Consider the following 23,498-nt stretch of genomic DNA (forward strand, 5'->3'; position numbering starts at 1 on the left):
CAAAGTTTCAATTACAGTGGAACTGCTTGGGTAGCATTTTCATATTTGAAATAAGCAGCTATACGTTACTTTCCTTCGTTAGAAGAAATGATCGCGAGAAGAAAGTGAAAATACGTATAAGCGCATGCTCAAAAAACAGCGCAAGAAAAGTCTGCTTCCTCTTTCCTTTATAAGTGTTTTTCTACGTTAATGTACTTGCAACTCATTGCAATTCAATATGAAAGAAGATTCGCATTAATGCTTTGTGAGGAATATCGATCTTTAGGAAGTAAAACCTTTCACAAAACGAACGCTCACCCGACGTTCAATGGAAACCAATTTGACATCCTCAACAAATACCGTATTTCCTCAAATACACTCGTAGTATACATTACACTTCTCTCTCTACTACCCACTGGGTCAATTTACATACAAATGACAACGAACGTCTCGACCCGTTCAAAGCGGCATTTTATTAACATAATTGAAGGAAAATAACACAATATAAACCGATAAACAGTAATATAGATAAATGTCTTGCGAAATATATATTTGAAGGATTCATTCAAAGCACGCCGCATCAAATTTCTTAAAAAATCAACCAACGTCCCAAGCGTGTATTATAAAGGAAATACAGTAACAGTAGAACCCAGTTTTTTGAAGACATTCACATGCCGTAAGTGCTTCACAAATACCGTTTGCTATCTCACTAATGTCAAACTTGACCTGCACAGTAAAAGATGGTGATTGTGAAAATTGTATTTACCTTTTTATTTCTTTCTGTTGCTTGCACCAAGCCTTCATTCCAGCATTTTTTTTCAATAAGGTAAGACGCTCCCTTGTTGAACTAAAACAATGCATGCATAAGAGCGGGAAATTTTAACAAAAGTATACAATAACACTGTCTTCATTAATTAAACACCTCTGCAAAGAATATTTTGCCCACCCTACAGCAAAGAGTAATCACTCAATTAATTTGGTCGAAAGATACAAAAGAGTAAGTGTAAGAGGGGCAGTTACTCTCGCCTCAATAATCTAAAAGATGAAATGTCTTATTAACTATTATTGAGTAAGACAAATTGCCCCCCCCTCCCATAATCTCGCCTAGTGTCCGCCACAGTTTAATAGCCGTAATGACGTTCGTACTCTAATCCATTGAACATTACCTTACGTATCTTCAAATCTGACTTTCCATCTTATGGGAATAACAAAAAAAAAGCAGTATAAAATCACTCACGTATATGATGTTGACAAAATCATTTTCTTGCAAAGTATCGAGGAGTTTCATGACGGCAGACTTGATTATCAACAAACGGTTTCCGGTAACGCTGCCACTCCTAAAAATATTAACACATCGCACATTTTACCGCGACATCGAGAAAAAGCAAGGTCGCACTACAGCAAAAGGCCTGAACATTTGCTTCGCACTCACATATCAAGGAGGATGACCATGTCCTTTGGCGGAGATGATCCTTCGATGTACCTGTGATAAATTGCGAGCCGCTTCTAAGTATCTGATAAGGGCAAGAACCCAGTTTTATCGGGAAGAATGAGAGAATTGGATTTCTCGTAAATTTATAAGTGAAACATTATTACTTAGGTACAAAATACTCGACAAATCTTACAAAATAGCAATTTTACAAGTAATTATAAACGAAACTATACCACGCTCTTTTGTCGGGCAAATTAAATCTTAAAGATCCAACGTACGCCCTTTGTCTGATATCGTTTTCAGAAATCACAAAGTCCAAAATTAGACGCACATAATGTTTACTCAGCTTACCAGGATCTTTGACGAACATCGTAATACAGCAAGCTAGTTTTTGCATTTTCGCCTCCTGGCCATTTGATCCCTAGAATTAGGGTTCAAATCTTAGAGTATATCATTATTTTATGCCTCAGAGCCCCAACTGCAAAGTTTGCTCACTTTAATGTCCATGGAAACAAGACTCAGTAAATTGTGCCATATGGGGTGAAGAAATTTACAAAACAAAAGACATAAAGATCACAAAGATGAATTCCATCATGTGGAGGATGATAACGTCGGAAGGACAAGTAAAAACTACGTATAACTTACAGATTCGGAAAATCAAAATGTTTCTCGACTCTGTCTCTATCTATCTCTTTCTTTCTCCAGCTAATCAATACGGCTAACATTCAAAAGACAAACCTGGAAAAATGCGCAAGACACCGTCTGATAGGCCAATGAATTGCCACGATCTTATGTCGCTCGAATTTAAATACGAACGAAATTTCTCGTCCAATTTCCCCGTCCATTTGATAGAATTCAAAATGGGGTTAGCTATCAAAACAAAATGCATGTTTCATATGGATTTCGAGGAAAATAACATAACGTAATCCAAATCATTCCAAAACTTAGCACTTTCTAAAACAGTAAAACAACATTTGGTACACAGAACACACGCTGTCGAAGCAAGCAAACTAAAATGTGACTATTTACAACTATGAAAGTGAATACAGCAATAGCTGTGTCATAGCAAAAATGTTAGCAACGAAAACACAGTTTCCGCGCAGAAGACTTTATTTCTAGAAGAGGAATACATTTATCCCACGAAAAAACCAAAAGTAAATGCCTTACTGTATTGGTAGACATCTAAGGGCGTTTGAACTGTGCTATTATTCGTTAGGACACGGACAGTCTTGAAACCTTCCACAGTTGTTAGGTTGGAATCATCAATGTCTTTGGCGTTAGGGTAATCAAACTACAAATATGCCACTGGAAGTTAAGTCGGTGTTCACTAACTTCATTCAAGTTTTGTTTGTACTTTGTAGGCCTGTTGTCGAACAAGGATGTTTCTATGGCCCAATTTATAAAGTTCAACTATTTGTATAAGGTGATATGCTCGTGAAATTACCTCACTTCACACTGACTTTGATAAGAAAGAAATGCACAACTTTAGATTCATTATCATAAATAGACGCCAGTGATAACTTGATATGTCCAGATTTTAACATTTTTACAGGGGGGTGCTAAAAATTTTAGGGGAGTGAGCTGGAATGAGGTGACGTAAGACAAACTAAGGGTGCAAAATTTAAGGCGGTCAGGTAGTGCAGCTATCGACGGTGTATAAAGTTGAAAGTTTGCCATGAAAAACTTAGTTCAACGTTACTACTGATTTGTTTTACTACAAAATTGAGGACTAAAATTTTTCTTAGAGGGATGAACAATTTATCACGGGGGTGAAATCTGATGAACCCTGCACCCTCCCCTCAATAAATCTGTCTATGCTTGGTATAGTGGAAGTGTTAGGTGTAAAATGTGATGAAAATCTCGGACAGTGATAACAATTCATTACAATTAACTACTAACTTTTTTATTTTTGAGATCGTTGTCTTCTTTATGATTGGCGTAGACGTCCTCCGCAAATTTGGCAATTTCCTAAATCAAAGAAGATATGCAAATGAACCAAAGTAAACTCCGCAAAAAATTGGGGCAATTTGAAGTTTTAGTCAGGCAATTGTGTAGCCTGTTGCCATCCTCCCCAATTTTTGCAAGCCCTATGAAATATATTTTAAAAATATAGTTTGTAAAATTCGCTTGATGGAACACAAAACAATAACTGGAAATTAAAAAAAGACGTAATATAATCAGTTATTTTCATTGGCTGTAATCGAATGTCCCATGTCCCGTTTATTATTTATAGATAGAATATAAAAAACTTTAACAGATTTCATACATTTACATGCCAAAACGCAGTCATAGCAGAGGTGTAAGAACATTTGATAAACTAATTCAAAATTAATTTAGCGTCTGAAGATTAAAATTACGTAGTTAGTCACACCTCTCTCCCTGTCCCCCGTCTCCAACAACGAAATAGCGTGAGACCGAAAAACACGCGCTATTTGCAGTATTTAAAAAGCCCACGAGTTACATTTAGTTAATAATAATATACTTTGAGTCTTTCAGATTTTTCTTGACTGTACCGTCCAACTTTGTCTGCTTATAGCGTCTCTATACCCTCTATAGCTTCAGAAAGCCTCGTTATGAGGTCAAACTGCCAGAACATTCACTGAAAAAAACAGTACTTGCTATTTTGTTATTATTCTTTCTTAGCATTCTTTTGTAATTCCTGAATGTCAAACGACTCCAATGTGGAAATGAATTTGGATTCCAATGTGAAAAGAAGTTTGTTTGGCTTTCACTGCTATTCAGCAAATCAAGAAGCAGGAAACAGTCTTTAATGTAAGTACACTTTTCAACAGTGCTATTACAGCTTTTCAGAAGCGCAATTACACAGCACAGCAATCAACCAATCACAATTGAGAAATATGTCAATTTATAGTTAAATATATTATCAAACTATAAAATGATTAGTTTGTTGTGAAATACCAATTACCAAGACACATAGACTGCATCCATGTTAGTTGCATCTACTCTCATCAGTCATTCATGCATTTGGCAACAATTGGGTAAGTACTGTATGACAATTCATGAAGATGAAGATATGTCCTAGCCTTCGTGTGATGTCCAGTTATCAGTAATAAAAATGATGTCACAAAAATAAAATGATGAAATTGAACACTGACTCATGCAAAATATTTACAAACACATCGAGTACTTAATTATATTGATTGATAAAAATATATCTACTTTTGTGAGCTAATCACAGGTTTCCTTATGAAAAACAAAAACAGGTTTACCTCAATTCTCGTGATTCACGTTAGTTATATATATATGGAATTGTTAATAAAATAAAAAAATTACTTTTTTGGGGGGAGGTGGGTGTCCACACCATATATGATCCAATAAATGCCTCCGTCAAATAAAAACCTTCTACCTAATTCAACACTCCCCTTTGGAATGTGAGTTTATGTTAGAGGCCTCTATTGAATTAATGCCTTTCTTGAATTAACACCTTGCTTCTCACCCCCCATCTCAAAATAGTCAATTGTCAAATGTGCTCAGAAACTACATATTTAGTCTCAGAATCCAAATAGTTTAGTTTCCCTAAACCCAAAAATTCAACCGGATGGCTTATTTTCAAATCAACCAGTAATGTTTTGCGGGACGAAGGTGTTCCCCTTATGAAAAATAACATGGAGGGGAACATATTATATCATGGCTATCAAATATCAATTATATAGAGCCCATAGTTCTCTAGAAGATATTTGTTCCAATTTGCTTGATGTACGACTACTACATGGTACTGTGCTTTGATTAAAATTTTCTAGTTAACGTTATTCCGATTAAAAGTAACTTAAGAATGCCACAATGTGCACATTAGCTTTTAAGGACCAGTGACCACACCCTTAAGCAATAGGCTATGCCCATTACACTTAACAACGCGTCCCCCACTTCCAAAATTTGCAAAACATCCCTGGAATCAACTTGTAACTATCGAAAAACTCTTACTTTTGCAATGGACAATCGTTTATTGAAACGTTCGATCAATTGCTTAATGTCCGTTGTTATGACTGACGTGTTTCGCTTCTCCTGTTCGACGTTTGTCTAAAAACACGTATTATAAAATAAATTAAAATTGTATTATTTCTAGTACTTTTTCATACTTGACAGAGTTCGCGCCTCGGAGTTAAATTCTAGTATCGCGCAGCCGGCAAAATCATTACAACAGAATGATGACATTGAAGAAAGATACATCTGTTCGCTAGTTAGTAGTGTTGTTTGCAAAAATCTACGACAAAATCCATGATTGGTGAAAAACAAGCGAGCCAACTTCGCGTATTACGCGCTTAAAGGAAGAGCATTGTAGCGAGACAATGAAACTGGCTTTGGGAATTCTAATTTCTATAAAGGCCACCTAATTATACATTAATGCTGACAAAGTTTCGATCGATTTTGCAATAAAAAGAAAAGTCCTTTACTTTAGTCAATGCTTTAGTCAAATCCGTATAACGGGTCGAGTCGTCGAAATCTTTGTTAAGGTCTTGTCCAATTTCCTTTGCAATATTACCGGTTCTAGAAAGTTCAGACAAAATTAATAAAAAGCTTGCATAATACAATAAAGAGCTTTCGTTATGCCGAAGCACATCAACAACAATTAAACGGTACTCACTCGAGATGCGGACGGACCCCTATAAGGTCTGTCAAGAGTGTAGAAAATAATATCAACACGAAGCGGCACAAGTTCATTGTTTTTACAAGTTCTAAACAGCAACTCCACGAATTTTGAGGTGCAATTTGTTCACGAAATTAAACATTGAGTTTGAAGATACGACAATAGCTGTCGTTGCCTGTTGATAGTCAAATAAGCGTTATGACAGATGTGCGCATGCGAACAGAACGCACACGAAACGGATGTGGGATGTGGAGAGATGTAGAAGACATTTTTATCAATTTCTTACCATATAACGGTGAAAATCCATGAAACGCAAAGCTAAATTTCTTGCCGGAAATTTGTACAAATGTTTCGTTATTTTCAACTTCCATTATATTTTTGTCCCGTAAGTCCGTTGCCTTCCGCCGATTAATCTATCCCAAAAAACGTTTAAAGAAAAGTAGAATTTATAATTTGGCAGGTGGCTCACAAGTCCATCGTCAAGTCAATTGCTCCCACACGCATGCGAAATATCCTTCTAATCACAAATTCTCGATGAATAAAAGATTAATTCTTTCAAACAATTTCTTATCAGAGAAACAAAATGTTTGATGTTGCCTTGTTCCTTGATTGTCAGCTTCATAAAAAGATAGTCAGTTTCGAAATTCATTCATTAAAACATAAGTTTATCGACGTACTTTTGAATTGATGGTGAAGGCGTGAAGCCAACTCTTGGGTATATTATAGCGCGGGCCCCCGCGCTTTACTCAGTTCCAATTTTTTCGGCCCATTTGTGGACGGAAAAAAGCCCCAGTGTCGAAGAATCTGCTCCTCAGCTGGTTCACAACAGTTTTTTTATCTTTATTTTACCGTGCATGTACAGACTTCTTCTGGAGAACAATCAGGAAACTGTATTTCCGAACACTAATAGCACTGCGGATCTATCTTAGTCTCATTTAAGCTAATCTAGAATCAACTCCGATCATGAATGACGCAGAAGCGAGTAAACAGCCTGTTCTACTTAGCATTGTAAATTATCTGCTTCGCAACATTGACATGTCGTCCATAATGAAAGAGTTTGCTGTAAAGAAATCCCGCAAACACAACGTTTACTAAGCAAAATTTTAGTGAAAGATATGTCACATTACTTACACGTACATTTTACATACATGTCGAGCGAGCATGCATCGTCACATCAGAGCATGTATACTGAATCTTATGAACGTTTAGTTTGTTGATTAGGTTTAATTTTTACTTTATAACCAAGTTCTCTGTAAATGTCAATTAATGTTATTGGTATAAGCAAAGTTGGAGGACAGTTCAAAATTTTAAATTCATGAACATACGTTCTTGTTTCAACATACGGATATTTTTGCACATCATGGTATATTATTTATTAACCTTTCTGATTTCACGACAGTCTGAGTTTCAGCCTGCCTGGGGAGAAGGGCCCCGCGCTTAAAAAATGCCACAGGCCCAGCAAAAGATTAATCCGGCCCTGCTGCAGCTTCTCATCGTCGATGCTCCATGACCACAAAACAAGTTTCTTGCATCAGGTCTGTGTGACAAACTTTCTGAATAGGAGGTCATAGGTTTCAGATAATTTATCGAAGGATATTTATTTTCGTTTGCCGAAATTGTGTAAGAAAAGATGAATTGCCATCGCTGATAAAGCTTTCACATACAAATTTCTTGATGTAGAAGTTGAATCGGATTACACATGTGTTCGATTTGTTACAAAACCGAGACAAAACCGTTGACAACAACGAGATGCTTAGTAAAGATGGCCCGACTATTCACTCTAGCAGGCAAATTATTTTTTGCTCATTCAATGGCTAGAAACAATTGTAAAACATTTCTATTGTTTGAACAGGATCCATGTAACTTACTAATTAGCTACAGATATTTGTTTTTATCTCCCCTTCGGTTATGGGCTTTTAGACATCAACAAAACACTTTTATTGAGACAAAATTTCACGGTAATTAATGGTCCAACCCAGCGCTGTATAGAACTAAATTTATCAGATGGGTGGCCGCTTGACGTTTTTGTCAATAGTGCCCTTTTAAAATTACCCATTTCAAAGGTAGAAGGGGCTCCTCCCCCAAGCGCCCCCACTTCTACAGCACCGGTCCAACCTTATTATTACAGGTATTAATATATGTATAAGTTTTAATTGCTATTATCGTAGAAGTTTTAAGACTATTTTAAGCCATGTTAAATACTGAATTTCTAAAGAGATTAATGACAATTTTGCTGCAATATTTTGACATAGCCGTACTCCCAGACTGTCCAAAGGTCGGTTACTCAGATTTTATTTTCCCAAGATCCCCTATCACATCCATCATTATATCTGGTGCAGTGGTGAAACAAGATTGATTATTTGGTCCTGCTCTGTAAATTTTAATTTGTTCGTTGACCGTGAAAACAATAGATTTCTAAATAAATAAAAAATAATTGTTTGAATTTTACGAAGCAGGAATAAAATTTGCTGACAGGTTTTGTCACTGATCTCGTATTCTGGCATACACAGAGGAGGCAGCAAGGCAGGGGGGTGGGACATCCGAGAAAGGTCATCTTATCATTCTGCATCAGATCCAGGTTTAAGCAAAATAAATTACAGCCACTACTTTTGATCTCAAAATATCTTTACCACATTTTTAGTTTTCAAATAATCAGTCACCGAGGGGTAAATATTCGTACACTTTATGGAAAAATAAAAGAAAAATCACACAATCTTCAAAAATCTTCAGTATCAAAGTCTTAAATGATCTCTATAAGTCTTGAAAAATCTAACTTTTTTCGAGAAATTCCTTAAAGTACAGGGAAATATCCAAAAGTCCTAAAAATTCTTTAAAAAATGGAAGAGAAAACTTACTGCAAAATCTCTAAATATCTACTCGAAATTCTTATAATCACCTTTTCATCACCAAATTATGGCGAAATATTATATTGAAATGAAATATTTGTTTTCTTGCTTGCAAACATCAATTTCTTTGTCTTTCAAAAAGTAGATAGCTTATAATTTGTAAAAATACGCATGAAAGGTTAGGCAGGATTGAAAACACATCGGAATACAATGTGCTTCTAAAAAACTCTTCTAAAAAAGTGCTTCTAAAAAACTCTTCCGGTTAATAAAAAAATCTCAGGAAATTTTGCAAATCCAAAAATCCCATGAAAAATTACCAGAATTTTCAAATCTAGATAATCTTCGAGAGAATTCACCCTTCGCCAGTCAGCAGACTCACCACCAATCAATGGGTTTATGTAATTAGTTTTACTTTGAACGCTGCACTAACCACGACTTGTATTAAAGAACTGAACATTATGCAATCATTTCTCGTATCATCTAAGATAATATTGTATTCGTGTAAAAAGCTTTCAAGGCAACTGACGTGGTTGTCACGACTTAATTGAGAAACGCTGGACACACGATGGTTTTACGGGCTGTGGGAGAGGCTGGTTTGAATTGGATTTCGGTGCCTACTTTGTGGGAGTCACCGAGCCATTTCAAAATTTATTTTCTATGACATCTTTAGTTATGGTTGGGAGATATGTTTTGGAAGTGTGCTCCATTTAACACAAGTCATAATTGCTATGGTTGACCTCTCCTTAGCACATTAATATTTAGTAAGGAATTGGCCATCTCCCATTTTACCAAGGCTGAGGGGCGTCCAGTCAACCACACCTCCCATAGTAAATCTATCCACGATTGAACAACTTTGTACCTTTTACCATATATTTCGCTGATCAAGCAAACAGTTTAAGGAAGTCCGATGATTAAGAAAAATCACGTGTCCAAGCAGAAACAACTCGATACAATTATCTATATTAACTCAACATTCACTTTGACAAATAAATTTACATTTCAGAACACTTAACCCAATATGTTATTATGTTATGTATACACAATTCATTTTCCCTAGTGAAGGACGTTTGTGAACCGAGCCTGGGAATGACAAAATTGGCTCGGTCACTAATTTATTAATTATATGACTGTCGACAAATCGCCAAACACCGAAATTTTCAAAAGAAAACATAAAGGAATGCTTTGCAGTACTATTGGATAAAAACCAGGGGAACCGATAAAGAACTATGGCCAAAAAAATATCGAAATAATGTTTTGAGTAAATGTAACGATGCTAGATTGCGAACAAACTAAATCGCTTCATTTTTGCAGATGGCTAGAATAGCTACACAGCAGTCATATAATCAATATCTGTATAGTTTTATGTACAATGTGATCAACTATTACTTTAATGCTCTTACACGGGATGTGAAAAACGATTTGAAAACTTAACGATACAAACACATTCGCTGCTTTAATAATAGGAGTTTTGGTTTGGCGTTCACGGCAAACCTCGACAAAGGCATATTCATGTTGTATACTCTAATAAAAAGAAAACATTTAGCCATAAACGTCACTTGGTTGTATTAAAAGTACGTTAAGGCTTGCTGAACATCACCTACCGCAAGAAGTGCCTCGTTTAACCCTGAACCGCGAACTTCAACATGAGCCGCAAAGCCAAGATCACGTGACTTTTGGCGGTTTGCCGTCAACGCCAAACTTAAAATCTCTAATGTTAAATTTCAAACGTGGGACGCTTCAAAGGCCTCGACAACATTAATTTCTATTACTAACATCAATACGCGCATTAAAACCTTTGCCAAACTATTAACGCCCCTTTGAGCAACAAATAACGCTCACACCCATAATTTAACCCCACACGAACCATTACGCTCTTCGATATCAAAAAACGGGAAGTCCTGGCATATTTTCGTAGATCTTTCTCTTCTTTTTAACAATAAAATTGTCGTCTTCATCGTCAGCAAGTCTATAAACACGAAACAAGACAAAAAATTGAGATCGATAGCTATCAACAACGGAGAATTTCACCCCGAATTAAAATGCCCGCGTAAACAAAGGAAAAAAGCACATTCTAACAGATGAAGGCAAGTAATTCGAAATATAGAACATTCCAAAAATGGCCTGGAAAATACTCCTAGAATGCTTGGAAAACATTTTCTGAATGTATAAATGAAAACAATCAGCGATTTAGTGGGTCGCAGTAACTCTTGGTGATTGTTGATTGACAACTGGAAATCCAACGGACAAGTACGGAAAAGTAAAAACGCAATTTAATGCGCATGCACTAAATTAAGTTCGTAAAATTACAAAGTATATTCAGTCCCTTCAAAAAAGTACTTCAGCCAGCACATAAATCTGATGTAGCCAGTGTCTATTTTTCCTGGACTTTATTTACGTAATACCATCATCTTTTAACCGGATCAACTAAACGCAAAGAACAGAAGACTCGCTCCTCACATGCAGAGTTTTTTCGTTTATTTTCAGCAAGGCTAAATATATCGAGTGCCCTTGTTCCCGGAGAACATGCATAACAACACGGTGCTTCCACTTACGTCACGGAGGTTGACATTCCTTCTTGTAACTCGCCCACCATTTCTCGTAATCTTTTTGCGCACACGAGTTTTGCTTCCTCGTGATCAATGATTCTCTTTGGGTAGTCCTTGCCGATGACGCAGCCTGCTTTTTCCTGTACTTCGATTGGTGCATTCCAAGGCTCGTAAATGTACTCGTCGGGATAGTTGCGCAACTGAGGTATATATTTCCTAGATAAAATGAGATACGAGAATTGCATGGGAACTAAAGTGACGTGATATATGGTAGTCAACTGAAATGCAGCCTAATAAAGCACTAATCAAAGGACAGAAACTTTTTTATGTTTTGATAAGTTTTTCCAGTCGATGTCCCAGCACTCGGCTTGCTTGTTTTCACTGAACTGACTAGTTTTCGGGACAAACTGTCAACAAAAGTTAATCAACTATGCCCTGTCCTCGTTTTAGCTTTATATTGTATGCCTGTATATTTTATGACTGAACATAGTATACAGGTGTATATTATATACCTGTACATAGTAAATCTTTGTATTCTATACCTATGCATAGGGAGTAAGTACGTAAGGGTGAATGCTAGATTCCATTCCTCTTGACAAATGCCATCACTCCTTATCCTAGTGTTTCCACTTGTTTACACAGTATGTAATATGAGATACCTTATAAAAACTCCTTGTGGATCGTGTTGCTTTCCCGTGTTCACTGGACAATAGTACTTGTTGCTTTTTACAAAGAAAGAGCTGCACGAAATCATCAGCCAATTGGCAGCACATAAGCTCCATTCGAAGTCAATTTGCATCTCTTGACAAGCCTGAAAGTGAGAATCGTTGCTAAATATACTTGCAAAAGCCAACACCTCTGAGTAGAAAAGATGCTCATGCAATAAAGACCATTTTTATCATTGGAAGATGCAATCATCATCATATGCACGGCATTAAAAATTTCACGGGAATTGCAGCAGAGTTCGCTTCTAGTTTTTGCAATGCAGAGAATGCACAGAAAAAAGTTGCTTCGTCTGCAACTAGTCTCTCAACACAAACCAAATTTACTAATTTGCAAGTAAAGCAAAGCCAGAAAACACCAAGTATAAATCGTATTACATACAAGCCAAACCACACAATTATCTATGCAAACTGTGCTTCCCGTAGAAAGCATACAGTTAAGTAATTCACCTTAAATCCTTCTTCCCAAGACACCCATAGACACCCTCTTGTCAGGAAACACGCTGCAGCCTGTCGGCCAAGGTGATTCGCCCATCCTTCTTTGCGAAGTTGGATTTGAACAGCGTCAATCCACGGAAATCCCGTAGAGCCCTAGAAGCGAATAACAAATGACATCATTTTCAAAAGATAATCGTCAAATTGTGAAAGCAATGAAGATAATTAAGAGCGCTTTCAAACAGTTTCTTTTTTGATTAATTATTGCATATGCTTCGAAATTCGCGATTTTCGTGAAAAAAAAAAGGCAAAGTGCGTAAAGATAAAGTTTTCATCCAACGACGTTTTGATTTCAAAGTGTTCAATACTTAAATGGAGCGAAGCACTGAAACTGCAGCTTGAAAAAAAATCTTTAAGGAAATGGAACGAAAACACATTGGACTAAAATAGCATGAGATCCCAGCATCAGTAAAACAGTAAATATACTGGCCGCATGAGGTTAATTTGTCAGTGGTGATTTTTTGGCGGTACGTATTCTTAGGAGGGTCACGTGGCAAAGTTTAACGAAGACAAAAAATACATCGACTGTCACGGAGAGCAATTCTCGAAGGCGCACAGCCGATAGCGTTGGGTACTTTTGTTTTTTTTTTGAAAGCTATATTGCACTATTTCACAGCGCGTAGCAAAGATAATCGAGCGCCTACCTCGCGCCATCTGTCAATGAAGTCTCTGTTGGACTCCCAGGGTATTTGCAAACACACGGGATTGTTTTTCATCGAATCAAAGAAGAAATTTCGATGACCAAGAGTGAAAAGGAAGTCGCGGAACATCAGCTTCATAAGAATATTCAATATTTGTTGGCTATTATTGGCCTAAATGCAAAAAAAATCACACAATTACTCTCAATTTTCTTCTGATGGGGACTGGACATGGGAAGGACATAATGGGCGTTGATTTAACGAAGAAAAGATTGAAATGCGAGCTCACAATGTCAGTCAATGCAAATCCACGGTTTAAATGGTCATAATACCATTTAAGTACGTTAAGTGACATTAATCCAAATTATCTGAATAATTGGCATGAAAATTCCTACCTTCTTGAGTAGCTTATTTAGCGTGTGATAAATCAAACGCGTCGAAATGCAACCAAAACGCATGTACGGCGACAGCGCGGTGGATTTAGGAAATGATATATCGCCAAAGTTCTCCACTTCGACGTGTCCACTCTCAATCTAAAACATAATGCATATGAACCATTATGTCAAAACCATACGTGCGCATGCGTTAAACTACGATCAATCAACGAAGAATTAAATGATAAGCACATGCCAATTCACATGCCAAGCATAATGCACATGCCAAGCATGATGCAGTAGCAATCATTTTTATCGATAAACTTTAATTAGGGCAAACAGATAACGCAATGAGTTATACATTGCTCAGAAATTGGAACGACCGCCAACATTTCTGTTTAAAAACGTGTCTCGATTATAGGCATATTTCAGGCTGTTTTTTTATCCGGGAATGATCTTGAGGAATTTATGCTGCGAACTGGATGATGCTGTTTCGTGAACTAGATATATTTTAAGTACAAATTTAGCGTAAATGTTCTGCTAAATTTACTGTTATTTTATCACTTTTACAATCACAAACAAGCAGATAAAAAGGACATACTATTTTCGCAACAAGAAAGAGTCATCACTAGTCATTCGAATCATACCTACCTTTTCAACAAGCAAGTCTAATCTTTTCAACGCTTCGTTTTCGCCACCTTTCCATATATTGGGACCATCAATGAAATCCTCATCGGACATGCCGAACTCGTCTACACTGGGCATTTCAAAGCCTGGGACCACGGGACTCAGACAACCGTGAAACGAGACAGAGTCTAATGGTGGTACCGGCATATCCGGTTGACCAATTTTCTTTACAGTAGTGATGAAACGTTTGAACGTGAACGGCTGTAAACTATTGTTGTACTTTATCACTCTAGGTACAAAAATGAGAAAAATGATTATGAAAAAGATCTTTTTCCATCACATAGCAATTTTTGAACAGAAATAAATGTCGATGCCAAAACGTCTCCCCGTTTCTCGCAAAAGCTAAAGTTGACTTACTCAGGTATAGAATAGAGCGTATGTGATACTTTAGTAACGACTTGAATGTCACACTTTTTTGCTAATGCAACGACGGAGTCCTCGAGTTTCTTGCCATAAGGTTCCGTGTCGGCTTCCATCGTTAGCTTCGTCACACGCCACTTAACGAAAAGGTTCTTGAACGCGGCCATTGGTGAGTCACGGATCACGTACAAGTAAGAGCCGCATTCGCGCAATTTGGCATCGAGATCGCGCAGGCATTGGAGCAGGAACTTGCCGTGATTCACAGATGATTTACCATCCTGGAAAACAAGCGGATCGAAGATGTACACGCCATAGAAATTTCCACCGTTTCGCCAAGCTTCAACAAGGGCTGGATTGTCATGTAGTCGCAAATCTTTGCGGAACCAATGCACAACATTTTGCCCCGTACTCGATACTAAAAGAAAGCAAGAATGAGTAGAATGGTGTAGTCGACCAATCAAAATACAGACGAGTCCTTTTTCTTACAAAGCTAACATGTAAACTTTTGAGGGATTATTGTTCTTTTGCACAACTGTGTTTTTCAATGCATTTACAATGAGTGTGCCAAAGTGGGGTGTTTATACTCACTTGGGTGAATTAATTCTTTGTGGAATTCTCGCAATTTCTCCAAGCAATCGAGTCTCGCTTTAGTATGATCTATCATCCGTTTTGGATAGTCCTTGCCAATGATACAATTCGCTCTTTCTTGTACTTCTTGTGGTGCAAGCCATGGTTGGTAGATGTACTCGTCGGGTAGATCTTGCAGAACTGGCAAGTATTTCCTAAATGTGAACGTTGTAAAAAATATTTGATAAAATGGTGGTGTGCTGACCAAAAAATATCCTTTCCAGTTTCTTCCCTTACAGCCCACATGGCATTTTTGAAGAGGCACCATGCAGGGTTCTACAGGTTATAACTATGAAATTCTTGACATGTTACGTGATCAAGAAGATTGAAAATACGTCGCAATTTTGGCTGCATGTCCTGTAGCTAGTAAACAAGTGTATGTATCCAACTTTCCACCTGAATAAGTAGTCAAGCCAACAAAATAAAGCATCACTTCTTACCTGATATATATTCCATGTTCGTCCAAGCGTTTGGCCTCTTCCACTGGACAGTACGCATTGAAATCATGGTTGAAGAAAGAGCTGGCGGACGCGCATAACCAACTGCCAACGTTTAAGCTTCTTTCAGCGTCCAGGCAGTAGTCTTCAAATAACTGCACAAAGAATAGAGCAACAGTGAGATTGTGCATAGTATCGGAACAAGAACAATGTTACATGCAATAGTAGAAAGTAACGGTACAAGGCAAGGCACGTGTGGAAAGCGAAACTTCAAGATACCAGCACTACCTGATCATTATACATAAGACATGTAAACAATCAATAACGTGCACTACAGAATAGGGTGATCTTTTTTACCAAATAAAGCAAGTCCATGTGAAGCGCAAAACTTAAGCGTGCCGACAAAATTATACAACGACATATAAACCAACCTTGACTCCTTCTTCCCAGCTGATCCACAAACATCCTCTGGTTAGGAAGAACGCCAATGATTGCCTCGACTCGTAACTTATCCATCCTTCCTGTTTAAGCTGCGCAATGGTTGCATCGATCCAAGGAAATCCTGTTTTGCCCTACATTGTAAGAAAATATTCTTGTTTAGCTGCAATTAATATCATGAATCAAAGCCGACATTACCTCATTTACACCGTTATAAATACTATGCATAATCCCTCAAATACTTTGTACAACACAGTTATTAAAAAATACGTGAATAGAGCGCGTACCTTTCGGAACTTCTTCAAGTACTCTTTGTTTTCCTCCCATGGAATTCCCAGACATATCGGATTTCTTTCAATCTTGTCCCAGTTGCTGATGCGACTCGCAAGCATGAAGAAGAAATCCCGAGTCTCCAAACCTTTCAGAAACCGCGCGATTGTGACGTTCTAAATGAATAATTGACAATGAATTAAAGATCTGATGCAAAAAAAACTAGCCAAGAGTTTTTCACAATCCTCCACATCTGCACGCTACTAATAGCAACTATAAAATTCAAAAAGATAAATTCGTTTTCTTACCTCGTGAACATATGAATGAAGAGAGTGATAAACATATCTCACAGAGAGACAGCCATATCGAAAGTACGGACTCAATCCGCTTGATTTCTTTGATGACACATTGGATGATACAACCTGAAACATCCAAAACGGTACATGTTGTTGATCGCACAAAAATGAAATATCTAAACTTATTTAAAGATCCGTTTTTTCTAAGTGAAAAAATGACAAATACCACGCAGTGAAGCACTAACCATTTCAACGTAGTTGTTGTAATGTTGAAGAGCTTCGGTTTCGCCCCCTCGAAAGGACGATTTCGATGCAAATGATTGATCCACGAAGCCGAGTTCTTCCAGTCGTGGCACATGGAAGTTCGCATCAAGCCACTCAGAGTTTGGCGTCCGACAGGTTGAAAAATGACGTTCATTAACACACTCGACCGGACAAGGAAGCTCATCGAGAGAGTGGAACACTTGTTGAAATTCCTTAAGGCCGAGCGGAACATTTCCATTGTTACTTTCGATGTAGCTAAAAAATAAACAAAAAAGATGATGTCATCACTCTGGATATCAGAAATTCCACAAGAAGTTAATTTGGATGGAAACATTATCGAGGCATGCCGAAATGGTTACAGAACATTTCCGGTTTTTCATTGAACTCCAGGTTTTCACAATCGCCAATTAGATGGACCTTGATAAATGGTCGGCATAACACGACGTCATAAAGCAATCCTTACATAAAGGTGATCTTTTAGAAAATTTTGAATTTAGAATTTTTAACTAATCTTATTGCTAAAATTACGCATTAGTGCTCTATGGGGTCTAAAGCTCGATGGAGACTTGTTTGTAAATGTTTCTTTAATCAAATATCACCGCAAATTTCGTCCAAATAATGCTAATGACGTTTTACAGACACTATCACAGTCAGGAACGAATTACGACGTCACCGCTGTAACAATTACAAAAGCTGCTCGAATCGAAGGCTCATCATCCAAAACATGACTTGACAATGTCAGAAACATGACTGCGACAATGTCAGACAAACCTGAGACGGACTACTCGCGTAAAATAATAAATCACGTGACGTCATAAAAAAGGTAAAGTCACAAGATCACGTGACGCATATGGAACGAAGAAAACCGACACGATTTTAAGTAAACCGCGAAACCATTCCGGTTCTCGCGTCCCCAGAATCGCGTGAGGCGATGGAACGATCTTGTGTTGGAAAATCTATGATTGGGGGAATGATGTTTGGAAAATTTGCGCCATTATGACACAACGAGCAGGAAAATTACGTTGCTAAAGTTGAACTTTAGTAGTCGTTGGTTTCATTCAGATGTCACGACTCGATAAAATATTACAATGATAAATATTGCAGCTACCAACGTAGAGCGAAAGAAAGACAAAAGCACGTGTGAAACTAGAACAAAATCACTTTATTCTCAAGCAATTCGTTGACAAAACTACGTGCCTACAGACAATGGAGGAAAATAGCAAAGGGCTTAAACCATGCCTGGCCGTCGCTAAGGTGAAACAATTCACCCGCCCATGACACATGAAACTGCGTTTGGTTAAATTTCACGGGGAAAAAGATACGGGGACATTGATTGCGAAATCTTTAACTGTGGAATGTTGATTTATTCTACCACCCACTGCGGGTAAAATTTCGAGTTGAAAAATTTTGGCTTGAATGTTGTCAGGGTAAAAGCTTCTCTATGAAAACCAAAGTGAATAGTTTTTTTTCCTCAAAACACGAGAAATAACATTATTCACGCGGCAATTTTGTCGCTACAACCAGATGGCGCAGGATACACAAGTGACGTCATTTCTAAAATATCCAAATTTGCCCATGAAACTGAAACGCGCCTTTGAGTTAATTGAAAGCATATGAAAGTTCAGTGACAAACGCATGTGCTACCCTGAAGCTCGATGTCTCACCGAGAGAAATGCCAAAAACTAAAATTAGCTGACCAAACTGTCTACGGCTCAGCTCTGAAAGCTGAGTCGTTGAGAATCAAAATCAAGTTTTTGTCTTATTCATTATACAATATGCGGTTAGCAAAACCAGAGCACAAAAATGGAAATACGATAAGGTTGGCCTATTTGGCTTCTCGCATGCTATTCACACCCTTCATGTGCTTCACGGCAGGATGGCTTCATAATTAAAATTCCATAAATTGTACGACATCCATGGGAAGAAATATTCGGCATGAAAGCCTGGAAGCCGTTGAAATGAACAAAAGAGAATTCTTTCGAAACTTCTATCTCTTGCATCGCTTACGGGCAATTCAAATTACTACATAAAACTATGAATTTCAAATTGCGGGCAAAATTGCTACGATTGAGATTAACCATCGATTAAGTTATTTCAATTCGGAGTTATTTCAGTCGATATAAAAATAAGAAGCGATGTAAAAAAAAAACACACACAAAAAAAACATCAAGTTGTTAACATAAAAATTCCCCTCCTTTTTATTGTCATATCAATGACTTATATTGCTAGTGTCAATATCTATTAAATGTTCGGATATCTCTACAATCTTCTGAAGTGAAAAATTTAGCTGTAAAACATATAAATTGATTTACAAACAACGAGGTAATGACTATTTATATATGTTATAAAAATTGGGCGCTACAGAAAGAAATACGTAAGGCAGTAAATTGCATAGTATGACGAACTTCTCTTTGGATTCGATACAAGAAAATATGACGAAATTTCGCGAAAGGTTCGGCATGCGTTAACATATAAATTTCTTGTGAGATTAAGTACTGGAAAATGCGACAAATTTCTTTAACCGGTACGACATATAAATATACCTGCATTCTAAAAGCTCGCTTACTCTAATGAGAGAATGAGGCTTCGCAATCATCCTATAACTATCTCAAGACGGTGATTTAACGCAAACTGATTGCTTGATTTGAAATATTTTGGTAAAAATCTTACCATTGATATAGAAATAATTTCGCAATTGGTTAATGGGAGCCAGATGTTTATGTGGCACTCGGTGATTGCAGAGATGCTTCGAGATTACGGGTATTACTGTTGGAAACCATGAGAACTTTTAAGCGAGATTCAAGATAAGAAAATACGATCAATGTCATGTAAGATTCAGCACAAGAAAACAAACCAAACCTCCAGCGGACAAATTTGATTCAAAATTCATGAAGTACAGCGCAGAAGTTGCTGCGATCAATTTCTAGCAAGATTCAATACGGGATAATATGGGCAATTAAATTCTCGCAAAATTTTCGAAACAAAAAAAAATCAGGGTAGGGTGCTGAAAATACCTCCAAGTGAAAATGAATCACTGATGTTTTGAGCGGAAAACCCGTCAGGAGAATTAAAATTTAGAAAGAAAACAACGAAGACAATGGCTCATTCAAAGCAAGCTAGCAACAATTCGCGCTCGAGCCAATATAAATAAAACACTCGATTACTTTTTTTTGAATGATCAAAACATACAGTTTAACGATCGAAAAGGTTTGGAACATCGAAATTGTGAATAATTTGCATATGCAGGTCACTTTCATCGTGCCAACAAATCCTCGTGAATGCGCACGTGATCGAAAACGAACCGTCGAAGTTGAGCGGATTTTCGGAAATTCAGTCGATCAAGCTAACGCGATGGCTTATAATCCATTCCATTATGAGAAAAAAAAACGTGACGCCACCAGGCAGCACAAAATGTACTGTTAAAACTCATGGAGGGCCGGGAAAAGTCTTCAGAATATCCGTTTTTCACGAACTCGACAGAAACTAAACCGAGAATCCTATTGAAGCGGCTAAAACCCTTGAGAAAGAATAGCCTTAGGGTGGAGTGTTTTTTTAAGTAAATAGGCTAGCGCTCATTTCTTGCAAATATGACTACATGACCATAAAAATGATAGAACGAAATCAAAAGAACTGGAGGACTCTCACAATTTCACGATAGCTGCAATGACATAATTTGCTTGGTACGTAGTTTTGCACGAAACAAAACCATATCTGTGAAAATGTTGCATGTTCAAACACGCTGAAGTGAATAAAAATAGCAAAAATTGCAATTATTGGCATTAATGTAACATGATTAAACAGAAATAGTCGCTTAAGTGCACCGCTGTAAAATCTGATGGACGCTATCAGTCAGTGAGGCAGATGTTCATTAAATAATTCATGATACGGACAGAATTGAAAAATCACATCTCTCTTCACAGGATTGTCTGAACGTAAAATGTGCCATGATTTTATACAGCCATGACTGCGATCTTTTAGCATTGAGCAAAAGCAAGTTTAAAAGGCTGAAATGTCTAAATCCTTTATCAAACAAAATTTTTCCAAGTGAAAATTTAAGCACAAGACAAGTTTTTTTAAACATAAAACCTCATTCGGATTGAATTTCATGGGAAATACTGGCTTTTATTGAAGCCAATTATGGCTACTTTTGAGAACAAGCCTTAAAAAAACTGTAGAATTAAACTGTAAAAATATGTAACGAAAAAATAGTGAAAGGTGTTTGAGAGAAATAATAAATTGAAAACATACAAGCAGCTCAAATAAAAATCTATAACCAAGAGAGTTTTGCTCGCATTCTATAAGTTTTTTTAGTGTATGTACAGTAACATCATCTTGAGCTTACTAAGTGTGTGTATGTACATCATCTCAAGATTACTGAGTGTGTAAATGCACATCATTTCTACCTTACTCAGTGTGTGAATGTAAATCATCTTGAGCTTACTTAGTGTGTGTACGTACATCATCTCAAGATTACTGAGTGTGCAAATGCACATCATTTCTAGCTTACTCAGTGTGTGCATTTAAATCATCTTGAGCTTACTTAGTGTGTGAATACAAATCATCTCTAGCTAACTCAGTGTGTGAATGTACATCATCTCAAGATTACTCAGTGTGTAAATGCACATCATTTCTAGCTTACACATTGTGTGAATGTAAATCATCTCTAGCTAACTCAGTGTGTGAATGTACATCATCTCAAGCTAACTCAGTGTGTAAATGCACATCAGGCAAGCAATAGTCACTGGTATAACAATTTTATCACCATTGAGCTATACAATGGTCAGATCTTAATAAAATTTTTGATCTCTCAATGCCAAAGACATATGAGGAATTAAGTTCCCATCTTATACATTGTTGTGAGTTTAACTAAAAATCCACTACTACGATATCATGCTCTTTACTTAGAAGTATTTTGATGTCCGAGCAAGGAAAAGCACCAGTTATATACACATTATATGATGCATGTTTCTAGGAATAGCAGATGGCAAATGCTTTTGGCTCAATGACAATCAGTGGCAGATCCAGAGTACGTCAAAATAAATTACTGCAGCACATTTTGGTGTATACTTACATCTCTAAATACCTTAGAGGCTAATCTATTGGTAAAATTGTATTCTTTAAAAATTAAAAACCAATAGTGTTTTTCTGAAAGTAATTTGAATTTAAAGTTGAGGAGCTATAATTTATTTTGACGTACACTGGATCCGCCACTGATGAAAATGGTTAATATTTGTGGTGATGAACATCACACATTCTCAAGGATTTTGAGGACCCTAAAATCCTGTCATCCCCCATTCAAAACGATTATACTGTTGGCATAAGAATACTTGAATAGCACCCATGTTCAAACATGTCAACATGAGCTATGTCAATCACAAACTTGAGAACCATTTCACAGAATGGAATTTACCAAATGCAAAGACTCTCCGAAAGAAAATTTACAAGTTTCATCCAATGCTCGCCGTTGCCGTTTCCCTATCTTAGAAATCGCATGTCTATTTGACTCCCCATTTCAAAACATTTGAATACGGTGTGACAGAAAATTTTAAAACTTACCGATTAACATCATGCAAAGTATGAGATGAGTGAACAGCAACTTCTACATTTGCAATGCAAGCCAAAGAAAATACGACTTCCTCTCGTTCATTTGATTGTAGATCGTGATCAGTATTAAAAGTCAAACGTGAAATATTCCATTCGTGAAATAACTTCGGCAAAACCCGAACGGGAGAGCCTTGGACAACAAATAGACGGGAGTTCAGTTTTCGCAGCTTATCGTTCAGATCGTGTAGGGTTTCAAGAAAGAACCTCCATATTGTCGGGCTTGCGTTAGGATTCAAACGAAGCCAAGCCTCTGTATCAAGTATATAAACTCCGTAAAAGTTCTCGCAGTCCTCTAAGCACTTCAACAAAGCTGGGTTGTCGTGTAACCGAAGGTCCTTACGAAACCAATGCAGATGATTCCCTTTACATCGAAGAGCGTCAGTCTCCATTTTTTTTTTGAAACCAACACTAGATAGACTACATTCACAACCTAAGAAGGATTTAACTAAATATTCCGTCAATCTGTAGAGAAAATTACGGCCGTTTATCTCCCCTTGTTGTTGGTTAGCATCTGATGTGTGAATGCGATGCACTCAAACATTAAAATACGCGTGAAAGTACACGCAAATTTAGTTATACAATTGCATAATGATTTACGTAACAAGTACATTGCAGTGTCCCGGATGTTTTATTTAGCAAATAGAAAATATTTGAATTTCAAATTCCCAAGGAGATAAGCGGATAGTGTTTGGTAAGAATATGGGGCCTTGGCTGTGTGCCTCGGTTTTTTGTGTAAGGATGAAAATATCGAAAAGATGTGCCGACAAAATATCCGAGTCGAACTATTGAATCTACACCACGCTAAGGAACTTTTAGTAAAGCCAATTTACTGAACCAAAACGAGATAAAAAAAATCTCGAAGCACATAGTTATTTGA

General features: G+C 37.1%; 2 protein-coding genes across 3 annotated transcripts in view; both read right to left on the reverse strand.

Moving 5' to 3' along the window:
- Nucleotides 1-6,926, reverse strand: part of LOC124446033 (voltage-dependent calcium channel subunit alpha-2/delta-3-like) — a 28,951-nt gene extending 22,025 nt beyond the window's left edge. Inside the window, exons 1-12 of one of the 2 annotated variants that reach the window (XM_046996824.1) lie at nucleotides 6,695-6,926; nucleotides 6,304-6,430; nucleotides 6,015-6,192; nucleotides 5,824-5,917; nucleotides 5,354-5,449; nucleotides 3,311-3,379; nucleotides 2,579-2,702; nucleotides 2,150-2,281; nucleotides 1,763-1,832; nucleotides 1,412-1,462; nucleotides 1,217-1,316; nucleotides 746-826 (exon numbers count right to left, since the gene is read on the reverse strand). In XM_046996824.1, the coding sequence (XP_046852780.1) occupies nucleotides 746-826; nucleotides 1,217-1,316; nucleotides 1,412-1,462; nucleotides 1,763-1,832; nucleotides 2,150-2,281; nucleotides 2,579-2,702; nucleotides 3,311-3,379; nucleotides 5,354-5,449; nucleotides 5,824-5,917; nucleotides 6,015-6,091 (894 nt within the window). In that variant the 5' untranslated portion in view covers nucleotides 6,092-6,192; nucleotides 6,304-6,430; nucleotides 6,695-6,926. The remainder of the gene's footprint in view (nucleotides 1-745; nucleotides 827-1,216; nucleotides 1,317-1,411; nucleotides 1,463-1,762; nucleotides 1,833-2,149; nucleotides 2,282-2,578; nucleotides 2,703-3,310; nucleotides 3,380-5,353; nucleotides 5,450-5,823; nucleotides 5,918-6,014; nucleotides 6,193-6,303; nucleotides 6,431-6,694) is intronic. The other variant, XM_046996825.1, reaches the window with a different exon arrangement.
- Nucleotides 6,927-9,719: 2,793 nt separating this feature from the next.
- LOC124445715 lies at nucleotides 9,720-23,168 on the reverse strand. Its single transcript, XM_046996460.1, has 15 exons — nucleotides 22,574-23,168; nucleotides 16,999-17,272; nucleotides 16,766-16,879; nucleotides 16,475-16,633; nucleotides 16,181-16,321; nucleotides 15,753-15,904; nucleotides 15,274-15,467; nucleotides 14,683-15,100; nucleotides 14,290-14,554; nucleotides 13,660-13,797; nucleotides 13,271-13,438; nucleotides 12,582-12,722; nucleotides 12,069-12,220; nucleotides 11,416-11,625; nucleotides 9,720-10,829 (listed from the first exon to the last, which is right to left on the reverse strand). Exons 1-15 carry the CDS (start codon nucleotides 23,008-23,010, stop codon nucleotides 10,745-10,747), a joined length of 3,048 nt encoding a protein of 1,015 aa, XP_046852416.1. The 5' UTR covers nucleotides 23,011-23,168; the 3' UTR covers nucleotides 9,720-10,744.
- Nucleotides 23,169-23,498: the final 330 nt, after the last annotated feature.

Source organism: Xenia sp. Carnegie-2017, unplaced genomic scaffold (assembly GCF_021976095.1).
Source record: "Xenia sp. Carnegie-2017 unplaced genomic scaffold, XeniaSp_v1 HiC_scaffold_22, whole genome shotgun sequence".
Lineage (NCBI taxonomy): Eukaryota > Metazoa > Cnidaria > Anthozoa > Malacalcyonacea > Xeniidae > Xenia > Xenia sp. Carnegie-2017.

Excerpts from the sequence above, each read along its gene's own strand:
- LOC124445715 (XM_046996460.1), bottom strand. The coding sequence starts at position 23,010 with ATGGAGACTGACGCTCTTCGATGTAAAGGGAATCATCTGCATTGGTTT. Across the intron at positions 13,798-14,289 it reads TAGACTTGCTTGTTGAAAAG|ATTGAGAGTGGACACGTCGA; the intron begins GTAGGTATGATT and ends ATTATGTTTTAG. Across the intron at positions 10,830-11,415 it reads GGAATGTCAACCTCCGTGAC|ACTTGCTGACGATGAAGACG; the intron begins GTAAGTGGAAGC and ends TCGTGTTTATAG.